This window comes from Salvelinus alpinus, chromosome 4, assembly GCF_045679555.1.
Source record: "Salvelinus alpinus chromosome 4, SLU_Salpinus.1, whole genome shotgun sequence".
Classification (NCBI taxonomy): domain Eukaryota; kingdom Metazoa; phylum Chordata; class Actinopteri; order Salmoniformes; family Salmonidae; genus Salvelinus; species Salvelinus alpinus.
This window is the reverse complement of record NC_092089.1, coordinates 63,494,667-63,508,943: the sequence shown is the minus strand read 5'-3', so window position 1 is coordinate 63,508,943 and position 14,277 is coordinate 63,494,667. Positions and strand designations below refer to the sequence as shown.

Sequence of the window (14,277 nt, the reverse complement as noted above, 5' to 3'; positions counted from 1 at the left end):
CGGCTTCAAGCACAGTTATGACAAACATTAGTAAAACCACTGTCATTACACTGTAAAACCCCCAAAACGAGTTATTCCTTCACTATGTGCTTCAGGGCGGTTAAGCAGTGAGAATATTGATACAGAGACCCTGTGTGGTGGTACTGAAGGTATGATATCTAATCACTTACAGTTGAGTGCTGCCGGTTACTGTCAGTTATCATGCCGATGAGTGCATTGCCCTGCTATGTTGACATGCAGGGTACTGTTGAAGCAGGTGTACACGTGTTATCACATGGTCCATTTGAAACTGGGTGTGGACATGTCATCTAGCTGGCGTACCAGTGGGTAAAAGGTAGCTTTAATACCTTATTACTTCCACCCATCTGATCCATTGGGTAGTAGGATCTCGGCTATAGCTACAGTGGTTCCTCCTTTAAAAGTTGCGAGCTTACACCGCGGGTCTCAGAGGTACCCAGCGTCATGGCTTCATTGCTCCGGACCAGCGCAAGGGGGAGTTACAGCACTCATTATGCATTTGGGTCCCAAGGTTTTTATATGACCAATCATATTGCGTGGTTCCAATGACGAATTTGACACGAGCCACCTGTCTCTGGTGACTTTCTTCAGCTGACAAAACATTACGGTGGAAGCCAATTTAAGTAATTATAACGTTATAACGAGTTAAGTAAAAACATGTACAATTGAGAGGAATATGTTAGTGAATGTAGAGACAAATGATTGTGCATATTCTTTTGTCATAAAGTTAATTTACGAAAATTGCTATTTAGCAAGTTTTTTTTCAGTCATATCCAATACCAGGTGTATCAAACTCCATTCTTTGAATGATGCTGTGTCTGCATGTGTGTATTACAATTATACACTTCAACAGTGTTTACCACTCCTGGGGTTAGGAGTGGTAAACTAGTGGTCAGTTAGGATCACCACTTTATTTTAAGAATGTGAAATGTCAGAATAATAGTAGAGAGAATTATTTTTTTCAGCTTTTATTTCTTTCATCACATTCCCAGTGGGTCAGAAGTTTACATACACTCAATTAGTATTTGGTAGTATTGCCTTTAAATTGTTTAACTTGGGTCAAAAGTTTTGGGTAGCCTTCCACAAGCTTCCCACAATAAGTTGGGTGAATTTTGGCCCATTCCTCCTGACAGAGCTGGTGTAACCGAGTCAGGTTTGTAAGCCTCCTTGCTCGCACACTCTTTTTCAGTTCTGCCCACACATTTTCTATAGGATTGAGTTCAGGGTTTGTGATGGCCACTCCAATACCTTGACTTTGTTGTCCTTAAGCCAGTTTGCCACAACTTTGGAAGTATGCTTGGGGTCATTGTCCATTTGGAAAACCCATTTGCGACGAAGCTTTAACTTCCTGACTGATGTCTTGAGATGTTGCTTCAATATATCCACATAATTTCCTTCCTCATGATGCCATCTATTTTGTGAAGTGCACCAGTCCCTCCTGCAGCAAAGCACCCCCACAACATGATGCTGCCATCCCCGTGCTTCACAGTTGGGATGGTGGTCTTTGGCTTGCAAGCCTCCCTCTTTTTCCTCCAAACATATTGATGGTCATTATGGTCAAACAGTTCTATTTTTGTTTCATCAGACCAGAGGACATTTCTCCAAAATTACGATCTTTGTTCCCATGTGCAGTTGCCAACCGTAGTCTGGCTTTTTTATGGCGGTTTTGGAGCAGTGGCTTCTTCCTTGCTGAGCGGCCTTTCAGGTTATGTCGATGTAGGACTCGTTTTACTGTGGATATAGATATTTTGTGTCCTCCAGCATCTTCACAAGGTCCTTTGCTGTTGTTCTGGTATTGATTTGCACTTTTCTCACTGAAATACATTAATCTCTAGGAGACAGAACGCGTCTCCTTCCTGAGCGGTATGACGGCTGCATGGTCCCATGGTGTTTATACTTGCGTACTATTGTTTGTACAGATGAACGTGGTACCTTCAGGCCTTTGGAAATTGCTCCCAAGGATGAACCAGACTTGTGGAGGTCTACAATTTTTTTCTGAGGTCTTGGCTGATTTATTTTGATTTTCACATGATGTCAAGCAAAGAGGCACTGAGTTTGAAGGTAGGCCTTGAAATACATCCACAGGTGCACCTCCAATTGACACAAATGATGTCAATTAGCCTATCAGAAGCTTCTAAAGCCAAGACATAATTTTCTGGAATTTTCCAAGCTGTTTAAAGGCACAGTCAACTTAGTGTATGTAAACTTCTGGCCCAATGGAATTGTGATACAGTGAATTGTAAGTGAAATAATCTGTCTGTAAACAATTGTTGGAAAATGACCTGGGTCATGCACAAAGTAGATGTCCTAACTGACTTGCAAAAACTATAGTTTGTTAACAAGAAATTTGTGGAGTGGTTGAAAAACGAGTTTGAATGATTCCAACCTAAGTCTGTGTATATATACAGTTGTGATATTTCAGTTTTTTATTTTGAATCATTTCCAAAAATGTCTAAAAATCTGTTTTTGCTTTTTCATTCTGGGGTATTGTGTGTCGATTGATGAGGGAAAAAAAGCAATTTAATCAATTTTAGAATAAGGCCACAACATGTGGAAACACTAAAGAGGTCTGAATACTTTCAGAATGAACTGTATACAGTTGAAGTCGGAAGTTTACATACACTTATGTTGGAGTCATTAAAACACGCACGTTTCTTCAACTGTCTTCTGACTGTAATTAGAGCGATGTTGATGTCGTGCAGTGATGCCAGCAGATTACAGATTGCCTCTGCCGATTGCTCATCATCTTCATGAATATAAGCAAGTTTCACCAGAAATAAATAATTCGAAATAACACACAGGCTTTGTTTACAAATTGGTGATAATGTCTCACCCCATGTTCAAGAATTGGCTTTTTCTCGCTCACTCTAGGTTATATGAAAATGAAATCTCCAAAATATTGTTACTTTTTAAACAAAGCGATTATTATTCTTATTCTTATCAATTCATTTAGAAGTATATATAGCCCCTTAGATATTCTCAGATATTCTCACAGATCCTAACGGAAAATTTAGAGTCCTCCAATCCTCTAAATGTAATTATTGGTGGAGAGTCACGTCATTGCAAAAAAATATGTTTTGATATACTGTAGGCCTGCCATAGGCGAAATGAGTCTCACTAGCGTTGAGTAATGTGTTGTTAAAAATGGTGTAGGTCTTATTTATTTAAAGAGCATATTGAAGTTAGAAGCAAAAGCCTACAACTATTTTAGCATCGTTTCTCGCTATTCTGAGGCAAGCATGGGGACTGGTCTTGATAAATCAATGATATTATTATTTTCACTGCATCTCCGTTTGGGTATTGGTTAGACAAGATTTAGAAAATTAGTGTGCTGAAATGTTATGATCTTAGTGTAACCTTTAAGTCAGTTAAGAACAAATTCTTATTCACAATGACAGCCTACTCCTTCCTCCCGTTGTACAGCGCCATATTTTCCATTCCATCCTAACGGAAACCCTGAGGGTTTCGTTTTTCTCTGAATAGAAACACCATAATATTAATCAAATTAATTAAGCCAAATTTCTTAAAATCAATCCATACACTATGTTATTACAAAAAGGGTTTAGATTCTCTGTTAATGCCAATACGGAAGACTATCAAATGCTTCTCAAAGATGCCCTCTGGTGGTCAAACTAGCAATAACTTGCACTAACAGAAAAAGTGGCTGACAAATAAACTCAGCAAAAAAAGAAACGTCCTCTCACTTTCAACTGTGTTTATTTTCAGCAAACTTAACAGACATGTGACTAACAAAAATGGAATAATGTGTCCCTGAACAAAGGGGGCAGCCAAAATTAAAAGTAACAGTCATTATCTGGTGTGGCCACCAGCTGCATTAAGTACTGCAGTGCATCTCCTCCTCATGGACTGCACCAGATTTGCCAGTTCTTGCTGTGAGATGTTACCCCACTCTTCCACCAAGGCACCTGCAAGTTCCCAGACATTTCTGGGGGGAATGACCCTAGCCCTCACCCTCCGATCCAACAGGTCCCAGACGTGCTCAATGGGATTGAGATCCGGGCTCTTCGCTGGCCATGGCAGAACACTGACATTCTTTTCTTGCAGGAAATCACACACAAAACGAGCAGTATGGCTGGTGGCATTGTCATGCTGTAGGGTCATGTCAGGATGAGCCTGCAGGAAGGGTACCACATGAGGGAGGAGTAGGTCTTCCCTGTAACGCACAGCGTTGAGATTGCCTGCAATGACAACAAACTCAGTCCGATGATGCTGTGACACACTGCCCCAGACCATGACGGACCATCCACCTCCAAATTGATCCTCGCTCCAGAGTACAGGCCTTGGTTTAACGCTCATTCCTTCGACGATAAACGTGAATCCGACCATCACCCCTGGTCAGACAAAACCGTGACTCGTCAGTGAAGAGCACTTTTTGCCAGTCCTGTCTGGTCCAGCGACGGTGGGTTTGTGCCCATAGGCGACGTTGTTGCCGGTGATGTTTGGTGAGGATCTGCCTTACAACAGGCCTACAAGCCCTCAGTCCAGCCTCTCTCAGCCTATTGCAGACAGTCTGAGCACTGATGAAGGGATTGTACGTTCCTGGTGTAACTTGGGCAGTTGCTGTTGCCATCCTGTACCTGTCCATACTGTGATGTTCGGATGTACCGATCCTGTGCAGGTGTTGTTTCACATGGTCTGCCACTGCGAGGATGATCAGCTGTCCATACCGTCTCCCTGTAGTGCTGTCTTAGGCGTCTCACAGTACAGACATTGCAATTTATTGCCCTGGCCACATCTGCAGTCCTCATGCCTCCTTGCAGCATAACTAAGGCATGTTCACGCAGATGAGCAGGGACCGTGGGCATCTTTCTTTTGGTGTTCTTCAGAGTCAGTAGAAAGGCCTCTTTAGTGTCCTAAGTTTTCAGAACTGTGACCTTAATTGCCTACCGTCTATAAGCTGTTAGTGTCTTAACGACTGTGCCACAGGTGTATGTTCATGAATTATTTATGGTTCATTGAACAAGCATGGGAAACAGTGTTTAAACCCTTTACAATGAAGATCTGTGAAGTTATTTGGATTTTTATGAAATATCTTTGAAAGACAGGGTCCTGAAAAAGGGAAGTTTTTTGTTGTTGCTGAGTTTAGATAACGTGCCACAGAATGCTGCAGCAGCCCGCAAGGTGTGCCGCAGTATGACGCAACTTTTAAAGCAGGAACCACTGTAGGGGTTGATTTTGGAACAGGGCATCGGTTCAGATGTTCAGATAAATGAGATGAGGTGAACCCAGAAAGCAAAGAATGCAGTGGTAGACAGTGGCGGTTCTAGACCGTTTCAACTGGGGGGGGCCAAGCTGGGGCTAGTTGTACTGTTAGAGGGGCCAGTTACATCAACAATTACATTATTGTTGTCATATCGTTTTCACCACTGCATTGCAGGCATTAGCAGGCAAAAGACCATGTTCATAATCATTAGTGTTCCGCGTTGCCACTGTCTAATAACGGATGTAAAAAAAAAAGAACGATAGCAAAAATGAGTTATGTAAAAATTATTTAATACTCCACATTTAGGGGGGCCACAAGGGGGTTCAAAATTGTTGTCACAGGGGCACTGGCCCCCCCTGCCCCCCCTCCCCCAGAACCGCTCCTGGTGGTAGAGAGTCCTGAACATGTGAGGAGAGAATCTGTTGCCCCTATTCCTGTTCTGAGCCTCACCATACACCAATGATATCTGCCTCACTGATATTTACTATTGCTTTGGCACATGTTTAACATTATTTTTAAATGACTACCGCATCTCTGTACCCCACACAAACAATTTTCTGTAAGGTCCCTAAGTCGAGCATTGAATTTCAAGCACAGATCCAACCACAAAGACCAGGGAGGTTTTCTTATGTTAATGGAACCTATTGGTAGAAGGGTAACAAAAAAAAGCTGACATTTAATATCCTTTGAGCATTGTGCAGTTATACATTTTACACTGTGGATGGTGTATCAATACACCCAGTCATGACAAAGGTACAGGTGCCCTTCCTGAATCAGTTGCCGGCGAGGAAGGAAACCGCACAGGGATTTCAGCATGAGGCCAATGGGGATTTTAAAACAGTTACAGAGTTTAAAGGCTGTGATACGAGATAACTGAGAATGGTTCAACAACATTGTAGCTCCTCCACAATACTAACATAAATTACAGAATGAAAAGAAGGAAGCCTCAACATAATAAAAATAAGGTACTAAAGGAATATTTGGCAAAGAAAGTCACTTTTTGTCCTGAATACAAAGCTTTATGTTTGGTGCAAATCCAACACAACACATCACTGAGTACCAGTCTTCATATCTTCATAGTTTGTCATCTGCAAGGACTAGGGACTTTTCTTTAGGATAAAAAGAAACGGACTAGAGCTAAGCACAGGCAAAATCCTAGAGGATAACCCGGTTCTGTCTGCTTTCCAACACTGGGAGACAAATTCACCTTTCAGCAGGACAATAACCTAAAACACAAGGTCATATATACACTGGAGTTGCTTACCAGTACGACATTGAATGTTCCTCGTTACAGTTGTCCTAGTTACAGTTTTGACTTAAATCGGCTTGGAAAATGTATGGCAAAACTTGTAAATGGCTGTCTAGCAATGATCAACAACCAACTTGACAGAGCTTGACATTTTTTTAAAGAATGGGCAAATATTGTACAGCCCAGGTGTGCAAAGCTCTTAGAGACTTACCGAGAAAGACTCACAACTGTAATCGCTGCCAAAGGTGATTCTAACATGTGTTGACTCAGGGGATTGAATACTTATCTAATCAAGATACACTACTGTTTTTTTTCCATTAATAAAAAATTAAAATAAATATAGATCGTTGACACACACACACACACACACACACACACACACACACACACACACACACACACACACACACACACACACACACACACACACGTGACCTATGTGAGCTGGTTGATATTCACAAGAGATTCCACAGTAATCAGCTCTTTCCTCAGAAAGGTCCGTTAAGGTTCTGTATTATTTCAGGCAGTAGTTTTGAAAGTAGTGCTAACGAGCCACAACAGGTCCCCGGAAATGGTGTACTATGACATCCATTTTGTATGATATGTGACGTCCTGCAAAAAAAAAATATATATATATATATTTGTACAATATGTTATGAATTTGTTGTTCTTCAGATCTTGTTCAATCTCTTTAATTGAGTGTTTCATATGAAGTAGGATGGATTTGGAGTCTTTCAAACAAGTTCTCAAATTGGACATTAACACTGCCTCAGTTGACGTTGAACTGATTCATTGACTAGCCTTGCAGCCTGCTAGCCAGCAAGTTTAGCCTTCATTGACCATGATTGGTTTAGGGTTGGTATTGCTATACATTTGCCTCAGTAGTTTTTCTCCCTGGTCTCAGGCATCGCTGTGGATGGTGACAAAAACACGACGACAGGTGGCGTCAACAACAACAACATCGTTCTCATTAAGAAGAAAGGCAAAGTCAAGGCCCTGGATGAAGAGCTCTACAGTAGGTCTTATGGACACATTTCTCTCGTTCCCTCCATCACATTCCTCTCCTCCAGCGTCCGATATATGATTCCAAAGACTCCTATGGCCTGTACTTCTTTCTTCTTGGTAACTCCTTTTTTTTCTGCCTCAAGACCCTTCTAGTGCACTTCTCTCCCTCTTCTATCTCTCCTCAAGCTTTCTCTTTCTGCTCTGTCCTAACCAAATACCTCTTTAATGAAAGAGGGTACAGTGTAGGGTTATGGTACGGGTGTAAGGGTTACGGTAAGACATTGACCTCGGCTGAGTTACCAGACTAATGTAGTCAGTCCTCTGTCAACTTTACCCTATCACTGTAGGCATTATTGAATGATGTTAAGTCGTATCATGGTACTGTTCAATCATTGATAGAATACCTTTGTTCGTATTGTTGATCAGTGCTTGATGTGGTTTGTGATCAGAGAAAGACTGCATGGATCTGGAGGTGGAGTTGGACACACACTTTGGCATGGCTCACACACGCTGGGCCACACACGGAGAACCCAGCGCCCTCAACAGCCATCCCCACCGCTCCGACAAGAACAATGGTAACACACTCACCTGTGTACACACTCACTCACACGCACACACACACACTCACCTGTGTACACACACACACACACACACACACACACACACACACACACAGTTCATACCTACACACAACATACAGTGCAGACATACACACCAACCAACTGCTCTGTCATGGCTTTGACAAAGTTCTCTGGAATGGCGGTGTCAGTCAGTCAGGTGAGCTAATTTTGTTCTGGTTACTGATTGGCCAGAGATATCAATGTGTAAAACACACCTAACATTCAGCCCTTGCCTCCCCGCAGCTCTCTCTTATAGGGAGAGTTCCAGGGGAGTGTGGGAGGCCTCAGTGAAAGGAGTATTTACACACGTCCAAACGTAGAACATGAGATGGACAGAGAGAATCAGCCTTTCACAGAGGCCAGCCAGACAGACAGACCCGGGTCTTGTTCAGTTGACTTTAAAACATAGCCATGTCCTTCCTCAGGCACACCTTTTCATATGTGTTCTTTGTGCTAAATATAACTATGTTCAGAGTCATTTTCACATGCATAAATTCCTAGTTCTGACCGCCACATGCAAAGGTGTGTGCATGTCTCAGCACTCAGGATACACCCCTTAACTATGCAGTCAGGCAGGACTTACAGGAATTGCTGTTATGATACACTACATGACCAAAGGTATGTGGACACCTGCTCGTCGAACATCTCATTCCAAAATCATGGGCATTAATATGGAGTTGGTCCCCCATTTGCTTCTATAACAGCTTCCACTCTTCTGGGAAGGCTTTCCACTAGATGTTGGTACATTGCTGCGGGGACTTGCTTCCATTCAGCCACAAGAGCATTAGTGATGTCAGGCGCTGATGTTGGGCGATTTGGCCTGGCTTTCAGTCGGCGTTCCAATTCATCCCAAAGGTGTCCGATGGGGTTGAGGTCAGGGCTCTGTGCAGGCCAGTCAAGTCCTTCCTCGCCGATCTCGTCAAACCATTTGTGTACGGACCTCTCTTTGTGCACAGGAGCATTGTCATGCTGAAACAGGAAAGGGCCTTCCCCAAACTGTTGCCACAAAGTTGGAACCACAGAATCATCTAGAATGTCATTGTATGCTGTAGCGTTAATATTCCCCTTTACTGGAAATAAGGGGCCTAGCCCGAACCATGAAAAACATGCCCAGAACATTATTCCTCCTTCACCAAACTTTACAGTTGACACTATGCATTTGGGCAGGTAGGGTACTCCTAGGATCCGCCAAACCCGGATTCATCTGTTGGACTGCCAGATAGTGAGGCATGATTCATCACTCCAGAGAAGGCATTTCCACTGCTGCAGAGTCCAATGGCGGCGAGCTTTACACCACTCCAGCCGACGCCTGGCATTGTGCATGGTGATCTTAGGCTTGTGTGCGGCTGCTCGGCCATGAAAACCCATTTCATGAAGCTCCCGACTAACAGTTCTTGTGCTGACGTTGCTTCCAGAGGCAGTTTGGAAATCGGTAGTGAGTGTTTCAACCGTGGACAGGCGATTTTTACACGCTAAGTGCTTCAGCTGGGCCGTTGTTGCTCTTAAACATTTTGCTTTTAAACATTTCCACTTCACAATATCAGCACTTACAGTTGACCGGGGCAGCTCTAGCAGGGCAGAAATTTGACTAACTGACTTGTTGTAAAGGTGGCATCCTATGACGGTCCCACTTTGAAAGTCACTGAGCTCTTCAGTAAGGCCATTCTACTGCCAATGTTCCTATGGAGATTGCATGGCTGTGTGCTCGGTTTTATACACCTATCAGCAATGGGTGTGGCTGAAATCGCTGATTCCACTAATTTGAAGGGGTGTCCACATGCATACATGCACATGTCCATGTAGTGTATGTTAAGAGGTCCCTAACCGATTTCTCACTGTCTCTATTTCCTGACTGATTTCTTGCTGTCTCTATTTTCCCTCAGAGTTTGTTGTCGTCCACAATGGCATCATTACCAACTACAAAGAGTTAAAGAAGTACCTGGTAAGAACAAGTCCTACTCTACCCCTCCACTCCACTGTCTGTATTTCTATAGTTCTACTCTATTTCAGTATAGATTACTCCACCGTAAAGTTAATCTTGTTTTGGGTCACACCCTTGGTAATGGACCGAGATATGATCAGAAGGGTTATAGGATTTCAAGTCCTCTGTCATCCATTGCCTTTGACGATCTTAGTCCTGGGTCCTTTGTTTTGGACTTTTTGACCGATGACTCTTGCACTGCTCTACACAAATGCAAGTGAATTGAAATGGCATTGACAAAGTAGCAATGGGCAATGTTTGCTTAGGCCAACGTGGAAACCATACAGCGTATCTTTTATCTTCTGAGTCAGCTTGCCTTTTGTCTGTCTTGGTTTGTCAGTCCAGTTTTGCTGGTTCTGCCCAGCTAGCACATATTGAATAATGTTCTGAGAACCATATGTTTCTTAGAGCTTGGTGAGAGCGTGGTTGTCCTATGGTTATTTTGCATACAACCTTCCCACAACTTTCTGTGAATGGTGCATGATAGTTGCTTGGCTTTGGAACATTCTATTTTCTTGGTATTTCATTACTTTAATAGAAGATTCTCTAAAAGTTCAAACATGGTTGCATTTAATTTCAATTTCGGTAATGTTTTAGGAATGTTCACCAACTGGTTTGACAGTAGGAATGATCTCAAATATTTCAGAGAATGTTAAGAAACAACATTATTCTGTGGGAATTTCAGTACTTCAGCATGTTTCCTACATTTCCTCATGTGCTATTTAAAATCATGTTCTCAAATTCTCCGAGAACGTTAAGAAACAACGTTTACAGCAAGATGGCGCCGACAGACATGGCAGCTCTGCTTCAAGCTCCTAAGCAACTTTGCATTATTTTGTTTTTTTGTGTGTTATTTCTAACACTATTAGCCCAGAACGTTTTTTAGTGTTATTGCATTCAGCCATAAATAACTTTTGGATATCAGAGCAGCGTTAACTCACCAGCACTATGACCAGGAATACGACTTTCCCGAATTGGATCCTTTGTTCGCACCCCCCAAGGCAATTGAACTTATCCCAGAGGCTGCTTCAAGATGCCGCCGACGGAGAAAAGGTATTCGGAGTGGATTTCTAGTCCGACTCAGGAGGCGGGCACACCATCCACCACTTCCGAGTATATTACTCGCTAATGTTCAGTCTCTGGACAATAAAGTAGACGAGCTCAAGGCGAGGATCTCCTTCCAGAGAGAAATCGGGGGCTGTAACATACTCTGTTTCACGGAATCATGGCTCTCTCCGGATATACTGTCCCCATCCATACAGCCAGTTGGGTTCCCAGTACATCGCGCAGACAGGAATAAAGAACTCTCCGTGAAGAAGAAGGGCAGTGGGGTTGGTTTCATGGTTAACCACTCATGGTGTGATTGTGATAACGTACAGAAACTCAAGTCCTTTTGTTCACCTGACCTAGAATACCTCACAATCAAATGCCGACCATATTACCTCCCAAGAGAATTCTCTTCAGATATAGTCACAGCCGTGTATATTCCCCCTCAAGCCAATACCACGACGGCCCTCAAGGAACTACCCCAGCCTTTATGCAAACTAGAAACATATCCTGAGGCCGCATTTATTGTAGCTGGGGATTTTAACAAAGCAAATTTGAGGAAAATGCTACCGAAGTTTGATCAACACAGTGATGACTGTAGTACTCGTGCAGGGAAAACACTCGACTACTGCTATTCTCTCTTCCGTGATACCTATAAGGCCCTCCCCCGCCATCCCTTTGGCAAATCAGATCACGACTGCATTTTGCTCCTCCCTTTCTACAGGCAGAAACTCAAACAGGAAGTAACCATGCTAAGGTCTATTAAACGCTGGTCTGACCAATCGGAATCCATGCTTCAAGATTGTTTTGATCATGCGGACTGGGATATGTTCCAGGTAGTCTCGCATAATAGCATTGATGTATACACGGACACGGTGACTGAGTTCATCAGGAAGTGTATAGGGGATGTTGTTCCCAAGGTGAATACTAAAATCTACCCAAACCAGAAACCATGGATAGATGGCAGCATTCGTGCTAAGCTGAAATCGCGAACCACCGCATTTAACCATGGAAAGGTGACTGGAAATATGGTTGAATACAAACAGTGAAAACGTCAGTACAGAGACAAAGTGGAGTCCCAGGCAGGGTCTACAGACAATCACGGATTACAAAGGGAAAACCAGCATTGTCGCGGACACCTACGTCTTGCACCCAGACAAGCTGAACACCTTCTTCGCCCGCTTTGAGGATAACACAGTGCCATCGACACGGCCCGCTCCCAAGGACTGTGGGCTCTTCTTCTCTGTGGCTGATGTGAGTAAGACATTTAAGCGTGTTAACACTCGCAAGGCTGCCGGCCCAGACGGCATCCCTAGCCACGTCCACAGAACATGCGCACACCAGCTGGCTGGTATGTTTACGGACATATTCAATCTCTCCCTATCCCACTCTGCCTCCACATACTTCAAGATGGCCACCATTGTTCCTGTACCCAAGAAAGCAAAGGTAAGTGAACTAAATGACTATCGCCCCGTAGCACTCACTTCTGTCATCATGAAGTGCTTTGAGACGCTCGTTAAGGATCATATCACCTCTCCCTTACCTGACACTCTAGACCCATTTAAATTTGCTTACCGCCCCAATAGATCCACAGACGATGCAATCGCCATTGCACTGCACACTGCCCTATCCCACCTGGACAAGAGGAATACCTACAGTTGAACTCAGAAGTTTACATACACCTTAGCCAAATACTTTTAAACTCAGTTGTTCACAATTCCTGACATTTAATCCAAGTAAAAATTCCCTGTCTTAGGGCAGTTAGGATCACCACTTTATTTTAAGAATGTGAAATGTCAGATTTATAGTTGAGAGAAGTATTTATTTCAGCTTTTATTTCTTTCATCACATTCCCAGTGGGTCAGAAGTTTACATACACTCAATTAGTATTTGGTAGCATTGCCTTTAAATTGTTTAACTTGGGTCAAACGTTTTGGGTAGCCTTCCACAAGCTTCCCACAATAATTTGGGTGAATTTTGGCCCATTCCTCCTGACAGAGCTGGTGTAACTGAGTCAGGTTTGTAGGCCTCCTTGCTCGCACACACTTTTTCAGTTCTGCCCACATATTTTCTATAGGCTTGAGGTCAGGGCTTTGTGATGGCCACTCCAATACCTATACCTTTGTTGTCCTTAAACCACTTTGTTTCTGGCATTTTGAGCCTGTAATCGAACCCACAAATGCTGATGCTCCAGATACTCAACTAGTCTAAAGAAGGCCAGTTTTATTGCTTCTTTAATCAGAACAACAGTTCAGCTGTGCTAACATAATTGCAAAAGGGTTTTCTAATAATCAATTAGCCTTTTAAAATGATAAACTAGGATAATCTAACATTTTGTGCCATTGGAACACAGGAGTGATGGTTGCTGATAATGGGCCTCTGTATGCCTATGCAGATATTCCATAAAAAAATCTGCCGTTTCCAGCTACAATAGTCATTTACAACATTAACAATGTCTTCACTGTATTTCTGATCAATTTGATGTTATTTTACTGGACAATAAAATAGCTTTTCTTTCAAAAACAAGGACATTTCTAAGTGACCCAAAACTTTTGAATGGTAGTGTATATACTGTATTCTATTCTACTGTATTTTAGTCAATGCTATTCTGACATTGCTCATCCTAATATTTATATATTTCTTAATTAATTCAATTTTTTTACTTTTAGATTTGTGTGTATTGTTGTGAATTGTTAGATATTACTGCACTGTTGGAGCTAGGAACACAAGCTTTTAACTGCACCCGCAATAACATCTGCTAAATGTGTGTATGTGACCAATACAATTTGATTTGATTTGATTTCTGTGTGAATTTCAGTACTTTCACAGAACATTTCACACAAGTTCCCGTGTGGTTCTATTTCATGTCATATTTTACTATATTTACTATAAAAATGGTGTGACTTTAGCGATGTTCTTAGAACGTTCAGATAACGTATGGTTCTCTTTTGGCAATATTCTGGGAATGTAAAACAAAAAGAAGGAAATTGTACACATTAACATCAATAAACTCTGCATTATTTTCTCAGAACATTAAGAAGACTTTCCATAAAAAACACAAGAAAAATGTTGTAACATTCAGAGAACGTTCTAAAAATGTTATTTAAAAACATATACATTTGGTTCTCAGCAT

At 42.3% G+C, this 14,277-nt stretch overlaps 1 protein-coding gene across 1 annotated transcript in view; it reads left to right on the top strand.

Annotated features, from left to right (window-relative positions):
• The window catches only part of LOC139574109 (glutamine--fructose-6-phosphate aminotransferase [isomerizing] 2-like), a 43,911-nt gene that overhangs the window by 2,317 nt on the left and 27,317 nt on the right, over positions 1-14,277 (top strand). The window contains exons 3-5 of the mRNA XM_071398293.1: positions 7,396-7,506; positions 7,946-8,071; positions 10,000-10,058. Of these exons, the coding sequence (XP_071254394.1) occupies positions 7,396-7,506; positions 7,946-8,071; positions 10,000-10,058 (296 nt within the window). The remainder of the gene's footprint in view (positions 1-7,395; positions 7,507-7,945; positions 8,072-9,999; positions 10,059-14,277) is intronic.